Genomic DNA, 19,453 nt, shown 5'->3' on the forward strand with positions numbered 1-19,453 from the left:
GGTATCTTTCTGGGGTGATGAAAATGTTCTAGAATTATACAGTGATGATAGTTGCACAAATTCATACACATACTAAAAACTACTTATTGTATGCTTTAAAAGTATAAGTTTTATCATGCAAATAATTTCTCGATTTTTAAAAAGAATGAAAGTAGAGAAAAACATACCATGTCTCAGTTATCTTACTCTCAAGTATACAAATCTTCAGAAATCTTGTCCTCAGTTAAACTCTATCTCCTTACAAGACCACCCAGATTTCCTAGGCAGACTCAGAGGCTAGCTTCTTAAAAATGCATCTGCTTTTTAGAGAATTACTCTGTTGGATTATATTTGTTTTCTTATACATTTGTCTTCTCCACTAGATTGAGTTTCTTGAATATAGAAAAAGGTCTATTCACTTTTTTTTATCCCCAGTATACAGCTGGGGTTAAAAAAAACTAATGGAATATGACAGAACATCCAGTACCATTCCAATGAGTAAACATATCTTGTAACTAAAAGTTACTGTTTTGCCTAACAAAGTACATAAATGACCTCTCTTCATAAATTTTGGTACAATTTTTAATCTGTTTCTTTCAAGATGTGTAACCACAAAGGGGAAAAACAGGTAAGAAAGAACTTATGTAAGTATTTGTCAAAACTATCCCTGTTGTCAACTCATTCATCTCCATCATAGAAGTAGCTGGAAATTGAACTGCTGAATCTAATTTCAACCATTACCTACAATTCCTTTTTTTTTTTTAATGAAACGCTTCACAAATTTGCATGTCATCCTTGTACAGGGGCCATGTAATCTCTGTATCATTCCAGTTTTAGTATACTTGCTGCCGAAGCAAGCACTAATTCTCAAAGAGTTCATTTTCACATGGGTAATGAAAACCTTTTTCTGCTCCTTTACTATTAGCAATCATTCCTATTGCTTATTCTAAATTAAGCCTTTATTGGCCAGGCATAGTGGCTCACGCTATAATCCTAGCACTTTGGAAGGCCGAGGTGGAATAATCCCTTGAGCCTAGGAGTTTGAGACCAGCCTGGGCAACATAGTAAGACCCCGGTCTCCATAAATAATAAAAAATAAATTAAATATTTTAAAAATAAAATAAATATTTTAAAAATAAAATAAATTAAGCCTTTATTGATGGTTTTTTTCTATTAGAAATTAAGATTCATGTTGATTTTACCATTATTCCATTATATGTGAAGTATCTACAACGTCCTAACTCTTATTAATACCTTTTATCACCACAGCTTCATCAGTATAGAGGTAGTCCAAAATAACTTTTAATATATCAGAATGTATTGGCATTTCCAGAGCTGCACAACTGGAAGCCTAAATAAAATAAGACAAAATAAAGTAAAATAATTCATTCTAAACAATAAAATATTACATTCTAATTTGGGTTATTGGTACAAAACACTCTGAACAGGAAATCACATCAAATGCAAAACATAAAATTTACAAAACACATGGCTAAAATAATATTAAATTTAATTTTAAAACATAACATGAAAAAGGAACAAAAAAATTCAGAAAACAAGAAACACGGTGGTGTTCCTAATACATTTCTAAATAATAGCGGGGAAATTTTTATTTAAGTAGCTTCTTGGCAATAATTTTAAATTCTAAGTGTTGCTATTTTCCAGCAGCCTCAAGCATAAAGTTTAATATAAATGAAAAACTGAGCTAAAATATCGAGTTCTGATTTTGAATTTCTTTACTACATACTTTGCACAAAATATAAAGAAACATAGTTACCAACCTAGGCGCTTTTTACTTAAATCTTACCTCAATCCATGAGCTACTCAGCATACTACGAAAATATTCTAAAAGAAAAAAAAGTTCAATGCAATAAGAATAGTGAAACAATACTACAGCAAATAAATCAGCAGCTTTAAAAAGTGCACCTACCAAGTCTAGCACAAAGAACACATTTATGACAAGGAAATTCCTTTCCATCCACTGATTTCATGGTCACGTCACACAGAAATGAACTGCAAGAAAATGTTTAATTGAAGCAAGAGCAATTTCTTTACATATTTAATGAAAAAGATTATAGGATTTGGCTTAACTTTCAATTTCCTCTTAAAGGTGGCAGAGAATAAATAACTTGCAGGAATACATACAATAAAATACTTCATCTTCTTCCACCACAGGGAAGATAAGGGCCTTAGAGTAAAGACAATATTTGAAAAGGGAGCCGAATACAAATATTCAAAAAGTATTTTTCTGATTTTCCTTTTTTTTATTCTAGACAAACTGTTAATAATATAATACTAAGTGATATCATATTTAAGTCTCTGTAATTCACTTATTTGTAGTAGCTAATCTGGGCCAAGCACAGTTGAAACAACTCCACAGTTTATCCTTCTCCAAAACCTTTTCACTTACAGAGGAAGTATGAATAGCTAAAAACAAAACTTTTTTTTTCTTTGAAACGGGGTCTCGTTCTGCCACCCAGGCTGGAGTGCAATGGTGCAATCTTGTCTCACTGCAACCTCCGCCTCCCGAGTACAAGTGATTCTCCTGCCTCAGCCTCCCAAGTAGCTGGGATCACAGGCACCCGCCACTATGCCCGGCTAATTTTTGTATTTTCTTCGTAGAGACAGGATTTCACCATGTTAATCAGGCTCTTGACCTCAGGTGATCCACCCGCCTCGGCCCCCCAAAGTGCTGAGATTACAGGCGTGAGTCACCACACCAGGCCCTAAAAACAAAACTTCTTAACAATATATTTAGAATAGTATATTTATTATTAAGAATTTTTTATACTAAAGGCAATAATCATAACAATGATAAAGAGGTATAATTAATTGGTTTGGGGGTTAATAACATTTCCTAATTATAACAAGGCACAAAATTCAGGCCAGAAAAAATAAAAATTAAAAGTTCCACTCTCTATTAGAAAGTCATCGGAAAGAAAAAACTCCTTTGATGTCTTCAGCAGTTAATATTTTATCAATTTACTTCAACAGCTCCCCAACATTTCCAGAAATGCAGAATACTAGAAAAGGTAAGAGGGTATCTACCTATACATTTTGCTTCATATGTGGGTAAGCAGAGATCTATTTCCACACTTAAGTGCCAAAATCTAGACATGAAATGTTAATCTTCCTTTCCTTACTTACCATTTTTTCTGACTTAGCTTCAGTTTATTACCAGTGTTCTTGGCAATAACATTAATTTTTTCATTTTCAAATATGACTCCATCTAACCTATCAAGGATAGATAAAAATTAACAATTGATATTCCCCTACAAAAATAAACATACAACAAAAAATCCAACAAATTAGCTTACATCTAAATATAATACTGTATCCTAGAAAAGTATCTCAACAAACTCCTACTCTGAGATAAAGAAATATCATACTTTTTCTTCCATTTTAGTTAGAATTCAAAATAGATTAAACATTACTGACAAAAGACAAATCAAAGCCATAGCGCAAAGTTTTTCCTTTTTTTTTTGAGACGAAGTCTCGCTCTGTCGCCCAGGCTAGAGTGTGGTGGCATGATCTTAGTTCACTGCAACCTCCACCTCCCAGGTTCACATGAATCTCCTGCCTCAGCCAACCCAGTAACTGGGACTACAGGCATTCACCACCATTCCCGGCTAATTTTTGTAATTTTTTGTAGAGACAGGGTTTCGCCATGTTGGCCAGGTTGGTCTCAAACTCCTGACCTCAGGAGATCTGCCCACCTCAGCCTCCCAAAGTGCTGGGATTACAGGCGTGAGCCACTGTGCCCGGCCCCTTCATTATTTTTAAACAGGAAACACGATACACACCCCTCCTCTCTTCCCACCCTACAACGAAGGTTTAACTGACACAAGCAACATTAACACCTTAAAAAAAGAAAGAATTTCAAATAATCTGATTCGTAATATGATACTATGGTGTTAGGCAATTTACATATGACAAAACCATACCAACAATATGAGGCAAATATTATCTTTCCCATTTCTTATATTGAGAAACTGAGGTAAGAAGGATCGCTTGAGCCCAGGAGTTCGAGAAACTGAGGTAAAAGAAAGAAAATTGTCCCAGCCAGGAATAGTAAAGCTAAGAGATATGTATGTCTTTCTAACTTGAAAGACCTTTCCAGCATACCACATTGCCTGCCACTCCAGATCCCTGTTACATACACAAACCAGAGTTCAAACCCACCAACAGCTTTCCTATCCATTAATGTAATCCAAGAAGTCCCAGAGATAGCTCTGTCCGCAAATGGAGGAAAGACATATCCATGTACCTCCCCAAAAAAAGGATGGGTAGGGAGAAAGGGCGACAGAGGAAGAGGAGGGGAAGGAGAAAGAGAAGGGGATGGAACAAGTGGGAGGAGACTTGGGGAGGGGAAAGAAAAGCAAAGCAAGGCAAAAAGGGTGGGAATTTTTTTTTTTTTTTTTTTTTTTTTTTTTTGTGACACAGTCTCGCTCTGTCGCCCAGGCTGGAATGCAGTGGTGCAATCTCGGCTCACTGTGAGCTCCGCCTCCCGGGTTCACGCCATTCTCCTGCCTCAGCCTCCTGAGTAGCTGGGACTACAGGCGCCCGCCACCACACCCGGCTAATTTTTTGTATTTTTAGTAGAGATGGGGTTTCACAGTAAGGTTGGGAAATTTTTTAAAGGAGGACTGAATGAGGTACAGGAACAGATATAAAAGAGAAATCATACCTACTACTCAAATTACTGAAGCCGAATTTCTTTGCAACAGTTTGCAACATTCTTACAGGATCATCTTCCCTAATATTTTTTCCTTTTTTACAAGATTTAGGTTTGCTCTTCTGCCTCTCACTAACTGTTTGAGCTTGATTACTTTTGTAAACTTCAAATGCAGACTTCTGGTTATCATCTTCATGGAAATTCACTTTATTCAAATGAGAATTCAGAGTTCCCTGATATTCTTCTGGGTTTTTGTTTAAGTGTATTCTTGGTTTGAAGCCATGAGTTAAAAAGTCACAAGTATCTGTGTATATAAATTGTAAAAGGTATTCAAACATGTCAGGATGAACCTTCTCTACCACAAAGAGATGGCACCCTGCAGAATCTTCATCTTTCTGGTAAATATCTGTAAATTCTGAAGTATTACCATCTGAAAGAAACAATTTCTGAAAAAAATCAGAATGCACTGCCAAAATATATTTATGTGCAGGGAAGAGTCTATTGCCAACTTGAAATGTCACATCATGAATGCTGTCCATTTCATCTGCTTCCCTCAACAGTTTGCCAAACTCTTCAAAAAAGGATGATGAGGACACAGCTGGAATTTCATAAAGGCTAGAAAGAAGACAAAAACAAATTATGCTTCAAAAAATATGAAGGAAATCCTTTTTCATACCTAGCCAATTTTCCTTTAAAATGCAATTTTTTAAACAGTATTTAGAAAATTTTAAATTTGGCATTTCCTAAAATACAAGAATATTGCACAAAGTCCTAGATGCTATATCATCCTTTAATTTTTTTCTATTCCTTTTTATATTTATATTCTATTCTTCTCTCAAATTAAAATGATAAGAACTAAGTTGTCCATATCCCTGGTTCTTACAGTACTGTGGGAATGTAATTACACCTTCCCAACCAACATTTCACCCTTCTCAGTAGGAAGACCAACCCTCCTGTGGTTTGTCTTGGATTGATGAGTTTCTCAGATGAGACTTTCAATGTTAAAACTGGGGCAGGCCTGGGCAAACCAGGATGGATGATGACCCTACTTGCAGAATTTCCTCCCTCTTCAGCAGTACCCTTGATGTTTATCTTAATCTGATACCTCTCTGCTAATGTGACTTAGGAGATTTGCATTGGGATTTACAGATGGCGCCACAACACTTATTTTGCCAATTCTCATCATATTCAAGGGTCAGAAATCTTTGCAAACTGCCTAAGAAATATTTATAATACATTTTTCAGAATCTGAGAACCCAGGGTACATCATAAAGTATGAAAGACAAATAAGGCAGGGTGCGGTGGCTCATGCCTGTAATCCTAGCACTTTGGGAGGCCGAGGCTGGCGGATCACCTGAGGTCAGGTGGTCAAGACCAGCCTGGCCAACAGGGCAAAACCCCATCTCTACTAAAAATACAAAAATTAGCTGGGTGTGGTGGCAGGCACCTGTAATCCCAACTACTTGGGAGGCTGAGGCAAGAGAATCGCTTCAACCTGGGAGGTGGAGGTTAGAGTGAGCCGAGATTTTGCCACTTAGCCTGGGCAATAGAGCAATCTCAAAAAAAAAAAAAAAAAAAGAAGAAAGACAATAAACTTTGTGAGTGCATGTATAGATATTTTCAATATTTTCAATAAATGTCAGTTTACAAACCAAAGGAAACATTCATCACTCCAAGTATAACAAATTCTACCTCTGGATTATCCTGTAAACATGATTATGTCTAAGGTCTCTATAGGTCTTGACAACAGCTCTTCAATTAAATTTGCACCAGCAGCTACTGAAAACAAGAAAATCCAGTGATTGTTCCTTCTAAAAAATGAAATTTAATATATACAAGTATACCTTGTTTTAGGATCTGACTGCAGGATTGCAAAGTTGCATCCACTTGGATCTGTGCTGACACTAACAGCTCTATGTGCAAAGGTAAGTTTCTCAAGTCGAATTCTTTCATACACACTATTTATATCAGAGACATAAGACACATCTGATGAGGAATTGTGAAGGTTTGATAAAATCTCTGTTAAAAAAAAAATAAACTACCATTAATCAAGGCTTTACTGAAACTACTAAAATGATTGAGAAGTAAATGGAATAGAAAAGGAGTTAGAAAAATATGGAAATCTTTTTCACATATATTCAGTGTTTTTGAAGAACTACATCCTCTCTTCAACACATTTTCCACTGAATATATTGGCTGTATTATACAGGAAATTTTTGGTGGATGGATTCTCAATTATCCATGATTCCATCTCTTTCAACAAACACATCCTCCATACTGCAACCAAAGTTCCCTTTCTAAAAAGCAAATCTAGTGTCATACTAGCTTTTAAAACTTTTCAACTTATACTTCCTGTTGCCCAAAGGGAAAAAAATTCTTCAACTTGGATTAAAAATATATAAATCTACTGTCTTCATAATCTGCTTGTTTATTTGCTTCCTCCCTTTCTCTTCCCCCTTTCTTGCATGTATTCAGAAAATATGTGAGTAACCAAACTGGGCTACTATGATATCATCAGTCTGGTGATACAGTAGTGAAGAAGACAGACATGTGCCTGCTCTCCTCGAGTACACAATCTAGCAGGGAAGACAGACATTACACAAATGATTATATCATTACAAGTAAAATCAAGGCTATGAAGGTAAAGGATATAGTGCTTCCACAAAGATATGAAATTTACATGAATGAAATGATTCTGGCTGTAGTGTGAAGAATGTTTAAGGTAAACAAAGAATAGATAAAAAGAGGCCATTTAAGGAATTACTGTAAATCCAGGAAAAGAATTAAAAGATGATATCGACTAGGTTGTAGCAATGAATCTGGAAAAAAGTGGAAAGATATAAGAAACATTTGAGAAAGAGAACAAAACTTGATGACTGATTAATTCTAGTGTAAGGGAATCTGAGTGTCAAAGATAATAATTTACAGAAATAGAAAACACTGAGAAGCAGAAGTTGGAGCATGAAATCATGAATTCAGTTTCAGATCACTAAATATGACTAAGACACACTTCTAAAGACTTCCATAAGTTGAACCTATGTTCTAGTTACTCCCACAAATTAACTCTATTTTAGTCTTATGAGGCTTTACTAATCTTCTCTGACACTCAGTCATTCCAATTTCTATGCTCTCAAGAAACTTATTATGTGGATATTAACATTAGTCTCAGTGAACTGCAAATATTTACATACATGTCTATTGCCCCTACAAGCCTATGAGTGCCTCAGTATAGAGGCCCATTTTATATATTCTTGCATCTTTAAAACTTTCCCCTATATCTGGCACATAGTAAATATATATTAAATGTTTACAGACTTGAATAATCTATAAAGAAATAAAAGAAATACAAGTAAATCATTAAATTTTACAAAAGTCATTTATCTGTGGCTTTATGATTTTGAAGAATACGTTTATAATTTTCTGAGTAATTATAAACATTCTTGATTTTGTTCTGGCACACAATAACTGAGTTATTCATACAACAGGTGATTTAATGAGTGACTACAATGTGCCAGGAAATATGCCAAAGGCTAAGGATATAGACGAATATTCATGGCCCTTGCCATCACTAACCTTACACTCTAATAGGAAACAGGCATTAAAAAACTAATCACAAAGATAAATACATAAAAGTAAAACCTAATAATACTTGTCAGTTGAACCTAATACTTGTCAAATTAAAGGATAATTGAAAGGTACTTTTACGTATCGTTCAATATATGAACTGACCTTTCTTTTCAGAACTCTTTCTTTTCTCTTCAAACCATCTCCCTCTAAATCCTTCTCCATCTTGCGTAACAAATAGAATTTCATTTCTATTTAAAGCAATATCAGAAATGAAGACCTGACGTGGATAGGCCCATCGACACTGCTTCAGAGAACTGTTGACTGATCTCCAGCAAAACACCTAAAACAAAACCAAATCACGCTGAAATATAAAGCAAGTAGCATTTGAACAACCAAAACCTTAAATCAAGATATCAAGAGACAATGCTGTTAAAATAAAAGCTCTCATTAGTATGTTTCAATGTTCATTCTTCCACAGAAAAAGATAGATACTATAATAAAAATCAAGATGATTTTAAAGAAGTATCTTTCAGAAAAGAATATTAAGCAAGCCTGAAGCATTAGAAATTATTTCAAAGGCACTCCTCTTAAGAAGTAGCAATTTCCAGTATTACCTGTTTAGGGCAAACAGATCTGCTACAATGCTAAAGAAAAACAAAATCTTAAAGCTACAACTTACAAGTCAGGCTTCTTGTAATACTATCTCTTTACAAGAAGAATGATCCCCCTATGAAAATCCAAACTTTACTCTCAAGAAAAAAGTAAATGTATGCATAACTCAATTATATAACTAAAACAAAATCTTAGAAAAGTCATTACAGAATTCAATGGTTGTAAATGGTTCTGCAAACCTCAGAGTCCCTGAAAAGTAGCTCCAGGGGACCTTGCTAAGGGATGGAGAATGATGAGAGATGGGGTGTCAGGCTTCCCAATCCACAGCAGCAATTGTTTTATCTGTTTCATATACCAGTATTCCAAGCACAATTTCATTTGAAAAACTGGCTGATTTTTAAAAGTCCAATTCCCTCATAACCAAGTTAAGAAAACTAGAACACAAAATGGTTATCTGACAAGGTCGCTAAAAAGTTATTCACACAAAAAGACTATACTGATTGAGACTGACTGATGCTTTCAGAGCTTGGTTTTCTTAATGAGACTCTATTTTGCAGGAAGTAAATATCCAGAAGTATAAGCTATATCCATTTCAATGTAAGTGATACACATCCCAAAATCAAATATAAGTTTTTATACTCAACTCTTTTATGTAACCCCATTTGTTTCCTTCCACTAGTACAAACTGGAGCTCTAATTCTTTTTTTTTCCTTCAACTTTTAAGTTCAGGGGTACATGTGCAGGATGTGTAGGTTTGTTACACAGGTAAACGTGTGCCATGGTGGTTTGCTGCACAGAGCATCACATCACCCAAGTATTACACCCACCATCCAACAGCTATTCTTCCTGATGTAGAGCTCTAATATTTAAACCTAGTTACTACTATTAAAATCATCTTCATTCTCCATCCCTACAATGTATGCCTATAATGACCCAGTATGTGGAGCTTTATGAATAATTCCTCAATTTCTGAAATGTCAAACTTTACAGAACATTATAAACCTCGGAAAACATTATTTTAATTTTATAAGTAAAACCAGAAAGTTATCTGTGTTCTTCTACCCATACTGTGTGTTTTTCAGTATCATTAGTGTATGATATATACTTTTAAATATAATTTTTAAAATCTAAATATATTATTTAGAGATGGCTCCCACCCTCCCACCCTTCAAAAAACAATTTAGAGATGTATTTTATATAATATATAAATACATTAATTGAAGCATATATTTCAGAAAATAATCTTTTTAAATATTTTAAATTAATAATTTTATTAGAGAAATGTACTGATATGTTTGCATAAGGAACTAAAATTAGAACTTTTTATTTAAGAGATAAGAAATTCCTTACACACTAGTGATCCGGAAATCTTTCATATATAATGTGGATAGTTATAATGTATACATATATTATAATGCATACATTTGTATAAAACTAAATATGGAAAAAAATTTCCAACTATGCACCAAATTTATCATATTGCCTGATCTTTACTTTTTTAACAGTTACATGAGGCCAGGCGCAGTGGCTCACGCCTGTAATCCCAGTACTTTGTGGGGCTGAGGAGGGCAGATCACTTGAGGCCAGGAGTTTGAGACCAGCCTGGCTAACATGGCGAAACCCCGTCTCTACTAAAAATACAAAAATAAGCCAGGCATAGTGGCACACGCTTGTAATCCCTGCTACTCAGGAGGCTGAGACATGAGAATCGCCTGAACCCAGGAGGTGGAGGTTGCAATGAGCCGACATCATGACACTGCACTCTAGCCTGGCCAATAGAGCGAGACTGTCTCAAAAAAAATAAATAAATAAAATTATAGTTACATTACATATCTTATATTTACGCAATTCAGTGTCATTTATCAGTATTCAGTGTATACACCAAATAACATCAAAATCTCTTTTCATTTTAAGCACAATAAAATTTTTGATTACAGTTTAACAAATCAGTATTGTGCAACATTAGATTAAAAGCTGTCTGTCATACTTTCTCTAAATCCCACCTCCATACTAATTAGTAATGGATGTCTAAAACATACTTATTTTGGCACCCAATACTAATCATCAAAGATAATAGGAATTGTCACTAACATAGCAATACATTTTCATGTTACCAGGTCTGCTACAGCTATCAACTGAGAGTAAGATTACACTTTTACATAAATATATACTTACCCTTCCAGCTCCATCCATTGCAAGAATGCAAATTTTTTGACCCCCATTTTCTTTCAAATGTTCAGGATCAACCTTGTATTCCATATGACCCCCAGACACAAGAACTTTTTTCAAGTTCAATTGTCTAGATGAAAAAAAAAAAAATCCTAGATTAATATGTTCTCTAAACTACACATGCCTAAACTTCAAAGAAGTTAGTATTCAAACAACAATCTATAGGGAATTATTGTGAAAGGTGAAGTAAAATGATTTGGTCTTTGGTATCTCTAGCCTTCCATTCTGTAAATTTCCCCTACAAGGGGGCTGTTCCTTTCTATATCAAGTCTTTTTCTCTTAAATGCCTTTACCCCCTCCCACACACACACATTAAATGCCTGAAGTTCCACCTGCTAATTCAAACATTCACTCTGGAGTTAAAATAACTGGTATGGGCTGGGTGCAGTGGCTCACACCTGTAATCCCAGCACTTTGGAAGGCCAAGGCCGGTGGATCATTTGAGGCCAGAAGTTCGAGACCAGCCTGGCCAAAATAGCAAAACCCTAGCTCTACTAAGACAAAAATCAGCCGGGCATGGTGATGTGCGCCTGTAGTCCCAGCTACTCGGGAGGGTGAGGCAGAAGAATCACTTGAACCTAGGAGGCAGAGGTTGCAGTGAGCAGAGATCGCACCAGTGCACTCCAGCCTGGGTGATAGAGAGAGACTCTGTCTTAAAAAAGTAAATAAATAATAAATAAATAACTGGTATGGCTATAAGCTCCTAAGTGCATCTCTATTTTAACAGAAAAGACAAATTTTAAACCTCAAAATTAAATAGAAATGCTTAATTTAAAAAATAGCTAATCCTAAACAGATATTGCTACCATGAAAATCATCTGTACTGCTATTCAGTAACTCATTCATTAGCTACACATTTCATTATATCTGCACATTTGATGTGCATAGCATTATGTGAAATCTGCCTGCTGCTACTCCAATGACTGTCCTCCCTTTTAAATTAAAGGAAAAAAAATTTTTCAAAATTACTATATTGTATAACTTAATCTGTAACAAAATAATTTCCTTAATGTACTCTTGGATATAACATATTTATGTGATTTAATGTTATATAGGCAAGTTTTATAAATGTTAACTAAAAATACAACTCAACATCTTACATATCACCTCAAACTCAGGAAAAAACCTAGTCAGTTTTAAGAAACATATTCACATTTTTATGTTTCTATCACTAAAATATAACCTAAAATTGAAGTCAAAAGTAACTTTCTGCCAGGTGCAGTGGCTCACGCCTGTAATCCAAGCATTTTGGGAGGCCAAGGTGGGCGAATCACCTGAGGTCAGGAGTTCGAGACCAACCTGGCCAAAATGGAGAAACCCCATCTCTACTAAAAATACAAAAAAATTAGCTGGGCATGATGGCAGATGCCTGTAATTCCAGCTAATCGGGAGGCTGAGGCAGAAGAATTGCTTGAACCTGGGAGGCGGGGGTTGCAGTGAGCATAGGTCACATCACTGTACTCCAGCCTGGGCAACAGAGCAAGACAATGTCTCAAAAAAAAAAAAAAAAAAAAGTAATTGTTACTCAAAGAAGGTAAGTTTTTACAAATTGATAGACATTTTCTGCTCATGAGTAACTTCATGGATGGTACCTGTTTTACATTATCAAAAGCATTTTGTTGCATTTAAATTTAAATCCCCAATTGTTTTAAAAGTTAGATAGCTATTCTCTAGAATTCCTGTACACAACTGCTCCCACTAGTTGAGCTATCCACTTTCAAGAATCATTTATATTTGTACAAAGACCTATTTAAGTACTTGTATTTATTTAAACTAATAATGTATATATTTATAATGAATTTATCACAGTAAAATACTATATAAATGGTAACATATTAGTCTGAAACCTGTCTATAAAAGTTGAATACTTTGGAATGGCACAATAAATATGAGCAGCAAGAAACTGTCAAATTAATTAATCAATTATAAAAGATTCAAAATGTATTAAAAATGTACAATTCTGCACTTACATTACTTCACAATTGTTTTTAAGCACTGGTTCCTTAAATCATTCAAAATGAAATGACAGGTGACACATTATGAGTATGGTTTATATGAAAAGACAGGGAATTCCAATTGGTGCACCCACCCATACTTAAAACTTTATGAGGCTGGGCGCAGTGGCTCATATCTGTAATCCCAGCACTTTGGGAGGCTGAGACAGGAGGGACGCTTGAACCCAGGAGTTCAAGACTAGCCTGGGCTACAGAGCAAGAACCTGTCTCAATTAAAAAAAAAAAAAAACAAAAACTTTATGATTCTTTGCTTTGACTTGACTAGTTAACCAACTGCTACTTTACTGCATTCTATAATAACATGTTTTTTTAAAAAATATACTTATCAGTTATAAACACTAAGCCTGGTTAGAGGACTCATATGATTATATTCTAAAGATAAATAAATGTATAATGTAAACAAGGCTATACAGGAACCAATGATGAGAGTGTCACGAATCAAGAATTATGATTAATCTATTTCTGTGCACCTAAAATACAAAAAAAGAAAAAATATATAGCTCATATTTAACTACATATTAAACATAATTCAGAAATACCACTTTACAATTTACACAGAAATTTTATATATATTCACTGGATCCATGCCAAAAGACAAAAATCAAAGACAAAAATTCCTGATGTTTTTCCTCATTCAATTTTTTCCATTTGACATTTATAGAACATAGCATAAAGCTAACACTCAGATATTTGCTGGAAGAGTTGAATTATTATTAAAATTATGTTTCTTTCACAGAAATACACATACTTAGAAGCCATCTTCTTGCACTGATAGTCTGCAAGTAAGTAAATATCTCCCCTTGTGGTAACACAGACTGTAGCTCCATCACTTGCAGCAACCAAAGACAGAGCAATGTCTTTATGGTGAAGGGCAGAGACCTGACGAGGAGCAGTTACACACTTTTCTCCATTGGGATCTAGCAAACAACCTAAAAAATGATACAAATAAGCAAATCACAAAATAGCTCTTTTAAGAGTCCTATTTAGCCAAGCACAGTGTCTCATGCCTATAATCCCAGCACTTGGGGAGGCCAAGGTTGGCACATCCCTTGAGCCCTGGAGCTCAAGACCAGCCTGTGCAACATGGTGAAACCCCATCTCTACAAAAAATAGCCCAGCATGGTGGTAGGGGCCTCTGGTCCCAGCTACTCGGGGGGCTGAGATGGGAGGATGGTTTGAGCCCAGGAGGTCAAGGTTTCAGTGAGCCGTGATCGCACCCTGAACTCCAGCTAGGATGACAGAGTGAGACTTTGTCTCAAACAAACAAACAAAAAATCACTCATAATCTCATTCTAATCAATAAAAATTAAAAAGAAAAGATAATTTTTTAAAGAGTCCAATTTAATTTCCAGATATTGTCATTAAGGATTTCTTACCCAGTTGTCCACCATTTAGTCCCATAGTGTAAACAGCTTCTCTAGTCCATAGGACTGTATGAAACCTGCCTGCTGCAACGCCAATGATTGTCCTTCCTTTCAGATATTTTGCCTGTATCTATTTAAAGACAAATAAAACTGCAATTTACTATATATTTACGACCTAGTACAATTTTTTAAAGATCCAGCAGACCAGCAAATATATGGTATACTTGCTGTTAGTGGTCCACTCAAGTGCAATTGGCAGTTGTCACTAACAGATCTCAGCACTCATACTAAGACCTGAATCCTTCTCGGAACACAAAACATTGTGGTGCAGCCACTTTCAGTCAGCAGTTTTAATATATAGAAAATTGACATGGTGTAAGTATCAAATTATTAAACTTTTAGCTATTTTTCTTTTTCTAACAAGCAATATGCAAAGCAGCAGCCAGTCTCATTCTTAATAGAAAACACAGTGCTTCTAAATTAGATATTTCCATGGTCTCTCAATAGTGGCATTATTGACATTTTGGGCTAGATGTTTTTTTGTCGTGCGATTGTCCTGTGCACTACTGTGCACCTTCTGGAGATGGCTGTGCACATGAGAGTAAAAAAGTAGAATAAAGAATACTGGTTTTTGGACCCATGTCCCCTAACATCAACTTGTCACGTGTGATATCTGTGCAGAGGCAGATTTACTGAAGCAAATAAAACTTAAGTCTCTGAGTTCCTCACTTGCATGAACCCAGTTGGTATCGATAAATTTCATATTTTTTCTTAAGGAGGGCCTAAAAAGTGTTTAAGTTTCAAATCCAAAATATCTGGACCTCCCTTTGCTTATGAATACTTAAAAGATGCAGTTTGGTGGCTAATCTCCCAAGTGCAGAATTTCCCAAGTGCTTTCTTTCTTACTCCAAACAAATGCTAATACGTACTATGCTTAATTTCTCCTGTTAAAAATAAAGACAACAGGCTGGGTGCAGTGGCTCACACCTGTAATCCCAGCACTTTGGGAGGCCGAGGTGGGCAGATCACCTGAGGTCAGGAGTTTGAGACCAGCCTGGTCAACATGACAAAACCCTCTCTACTAAAAAATACTCAAAAAAAAAAAAAAAATTAGCCAGGCATGGTGGTGTGTGCCTGTAATCCCAGCTCCTCAGAAGGCTGAGGCAAGACAATCGCTTGAACCCGAGGGGCAGAGGTTGCAGTCAGCTGAGATCGCACCACTGCACTCCAGCCTGGGTGACAGAGGAAGACTCTGTCTCAAAAAATAATAATAATAATAATAATAAATAATAAAGACAGTATATATCACTGAAGATAAAGTTAAATAACAGAAATAAAATAAGTTGCTCTGTCAATAACTTACATTTTTTTGTTCATACAGGTTTTATTGCAAATGTAAAACCTTATTATTTAAAAGAGTAAAGCTTACCTGTCTGGGTACATTACAACTGGAAGGCGGTGGAATAATTCCTAATTGATGAAAAATGTTTAGACCAAATGTATAAACACATCCATCTTCAGTTAATACAACAGTATGATCCTTAGCAGCTGCCACTTGGGAACAATTATGACCATTCAGTCCTTCCACAAGCCGAGGGACCTACAAAATAAAATTAACTTTAGTATACTACATTAACCATTTATACAGATATGCAAATAGAATTTGATGATACTACATCTAAAATGACATGAAATGACATGACCGATACATGGCTGTATCTATCATAGGTAAATTCTACATTTCAGCAAAGGGTAGATGAGTTTAAAAGGATATGGTTGTAAGTTTATGAGCAAAATACATAAGCCCAGTAAGACATTCCAGTGAAATAATTCAATTCAACAAATGATTTTTGAGCCCTTACCAAGTGCAAATTTGTTTGGTATGAATAAAGGGAACTCATCAAAGTGTACACTGGTACATTGAAAAAGAAACAAAAATACAGAATCAATGTTTCCCTTCAGGGAGTAGCCAAACATATAGTATCATATTCCTTTGGAGTCATTTATCTGTCCTGGGTTCAAATCTTACTTCTGTCACTACCTATTTGATCTCAATCAAATTTCTTAACCTCTCTGTACCTCATTTTCTTCATCTGAAAACAGTAATCAGTCAATAAATGATTGCTATTATTAGTGTCATCATCATGCATAAAATGAAGATAATACCTGTGCCTCACAGGGCTGTTGTGAGGCTTAAGGTAATAATTATATATGAAAAGCATAAACAATGCTTGGAACAAAATAAACCCTCAAAAATGGAAGTTATTATCATTATAGCTTTCCCTCTTTTTAAAAGCACCATTTAATAGATAAGTATACCAGAAGTCCCCACAAAAAACATCTTAAAATAACCTAGTGAACCAATTTTCTGATAGGTAATATACTAGGTCTCTTCTAATTAGCACTAAGTTTCAGTAGCACAAATATAAATTTTGTGACTATATAATGAAAATACTGGCTCAATTTTTAGACCACAGAAATCTTAATGAGAAGTTAAAAACAAAAACCAGAACTACTTCAGGAAAAGTGTTTTACAATTAGTGTGCCTTCTTTTATGTTTTTTTTTTTCTTTTTGAGACGGAGTTTCACTCTTGTTGCCCAGGCTGGAGTGCAATGGCACAATCTCGGCTCACCACAACCTCCGCCTCCCAGGTTCAAGCAATTCTCCTGCCTCAGTCTCCCAAGTAGCTGGGATTACAGGCATGTGCCACCATGCCCAGCTAATTTTGTATTTTTAATAGAGACAGGGTTTCTCCATGTTGGCCTGGCCGGTCTCGAACTCCCAACCTCAGGTGATCCGCCTGCTTCAGCCTCCTAAAGTGCTGGGATTGCGTGAGCCACTGCGCCCGGCCTAGTCTGCCTTCTTTTATTTCAACTCTAGAAACATTTTAAAGCTTATGTAACGCTCCTGACTCAGTATTTGCTATAAGCAAAGTATTACTTTTTTAAATCCTTTTGCATTGTATGTAAATCCTTAATTTGAACATGATATATCAGGAAACAGATTTTTTAAAATCTATTATCAATTGATGTATTATTTCGTCCTTACAGTTGAAAAAAAAATTTAGTTAATTAAATCTTTCAGCTTATCAGCATTTTTCTAAAGTTACCTAAATAGTGTAATGACATTTCAATTACCAAGCATGTCTGTTCATCTCCATGTCCTAATCGCCCTCCAGGACCATGACCACAGGTATAAACCTGCCCTTTCTGAGACAGAAACACGGAGTGAAATTTACAAAGCACCACCTAAGGGAAAACAAGAGAATATTATTAAACTTCTCTGAATAAAATATCCTTTATTTTATGAAAAAGAAATAGAATATTGTTAATTGTTTAAACAGGATAATGGATACAAGGGGAATTTATAAGACTTTAATTTCCACATTTTAAGTTTTCTGTAATAAAAATAAAAGATACATATGCTTTGTTTTAAAATTATGTCTAAAAACATTGACACGAAAAAAAAGAACAAAGAAAGAATTAAGCATGTGTTACCCACAGAAGAGATTACCCAAAGGAAAATATAATTTTAAACCTTCAATTCCAAAAATTAGTAACCAGTTGTTTTCCAGTTTCATGAAATATCAAACAGTAACAAATGAGCAAAGTGCAACAGGAAGCATAAAGATTGCCAAATAGTGATATATGGTACTAATAAAAATAATAGAAACATCTTCAGAGTGTTTTTAAAAAACAATAAAGCTATTTATACATGGCGTGGGGGGCAGTATGTCCTTTTCTTTATCTCTGGTTTTATCAACATGTCTTTAATATATGTTTATAATTATTTTAATAAATAATTTTATATTTATTTTCAAGTTTTTCTCTTTCCTTTCCCACTTCCTTTTTCCTTATCTGCTCAATCTCAGTACCCTCCCTTGCCCCTGATACACAGACTTACTATTCACATACTACAGAAGACAAAGATGCTGAAACAGTTGAATTGCCTCAGCAGAACACAATAACAGGAAACCATCAGCAGTTTCAAATATATATATATTTACATATCTAACCCTGGGCCACATTTTGCTATTTTCCAAGCTCTGATATTCATTATACTCACTTTACCTTAATAATATTTTTAAAATCTTCTCATTTTTAAAGATTGTTTGCATTTATATTTCTTACAACATCTGCAAATATTTCTAACTTAGGATATAAAAAGATGAGTAAGAAATAAAGAAACCCTAAAATCATTTCCAGAAAGTCAAGGTCCTTTGGAAAACAAAAAAATTATAAGCTAGACAAGCTCTAAATATTTACACATACCCTAGACCGCTCGGAATTTTGTAAGCACAATATAGCTATCAAATAAAAAAAGTAATGCAAAGATTATTATCTCATTTAGCTGTACCACAAATACCTAAAAAGTTTAAAAATAAAATCCAAATTTGTATTTTAAATTTACAAGTTGTCAGTGAAATTCATTTTATGAAATAAGAATACATTTCATTCAATTTTATATTAAATATTAGAATGCCATCCTACAACTGCTGACTTCTACTACTAAACAACAGTTGCAATACTAGACAGTTTTAAGTTATCCAACTTTAAAAACCCCAGACTTTTTTTTTTTTTTGAGACAGAGTCTCGCTCTGTCGCCCAGGCTGGAGTGCAGTGGCGCAATCTCGGTTCACTGCAAGCTCTGCCTCCCGGGTTCACGCTATTCTCCTGCCTCAGCCTCCCGAGTAGCTGGGACTACAGGTGCCCGCCACCAAGCCTGGCTAATTTTTTATATTTTTGGTAGAGATGGGGTTTCACTGTGTTAGCCAGGATGGTCTCGATCTCCTGACCTCATGATCTGCCCGCCTCAGCCTCCCAAAGTGCTGGGATTACAGGTATGAGCCACTGCGCCCAGCCTAAAACCCTTGAATTTTTAAATGAGAACTGAGCATGGATTTTCACTTTTAATTATCTGGAATACATAATACTAACATTAATAATCTCTGTCTCATGGTAGTTAATTAATTTGGTACTGTATAATATAGAATCAGCCCCTTTTCAATAAC

At 35.1% G+C, this 19,453-nt stretch overlaps 1 protein-coding gene and 1 pseudogene across 4 annotated transcripts in view; both read right to left on the bottom strand.

Annotated features, from left to right (window-relative positions):
* Positions 1–19,453, bottom strand: part of IBTK (inhibitor of Bruton tyrosine kinase) — a 78,006-nt gene that overhangs the window by 39,353 nt on the left and 19,200 nt on the right. For all 4 annotated transcript variants that reach the window (XM_019029972.4, XM_019029973.4, XM_055392024.2 and 1 more), the window contains 12 exons: positions 17,580–17,690; positions 15,871–16,041; positions 14,454–14,571; positions 13,826–14,006; positions 11,009–11,132; positions 8,384–8,561; positions 6,499–6,673; positions 4,667–5,269; positions 3,127–3,213; positions 1,910–1,992; positions 1,787–1,824; positions 1,234–1,330 (listed from right to left, as the gene is read on the bottom strand). In XM_019029972.4, coding sequence (XP_018885517.2) covers positions 1,234–1,330; positions 1,787–1,824; positions 1,910–1,992; positions 3,127–3,213; positions 4,667–5,269; positions 6,499–6,673; positions 8,384–8,561; positions 11,009–11,132; positions 13,826–14,006; positions 14,454–14,571; positions 15,871–16,041; positions 17,580–17,690 — 1,966 coding nt within the window. The remainder of the gene's footprint in view (positions 1–1,233; positions 1,331–1,786; positions 1,825–1,909; positions 1,993–3,126; positions 3,214–4,666; positions 5,270–6,498; positions 6,674–8,383; positions 8,562–11,008; positions 11,133–13,825; positions 14,007–14,453; positions 14,572–15,870; positions 16,042–17,579; positions 17,691–19,453) is intronic.
* Positions 738–836, bottom strand: LOC115935113 (uncharacterized; annotated as a pseudogene).

This window comes from Gorilla gorilla, chromosome 5 (genome assembly GCF_029281585.2).
Source record: "Gorilla gorilla gorilla isolate KB3781 chromosome 5, NHGRI_mGorGor1-v2.1_pri, whole genome shotgun sequence".
Taxonomy (NCBI): Eukaryota; Metazoa; Chordata; class Mammalia; order Primates; family Hominidae; genus Gorilla; species Gorilla gorilla.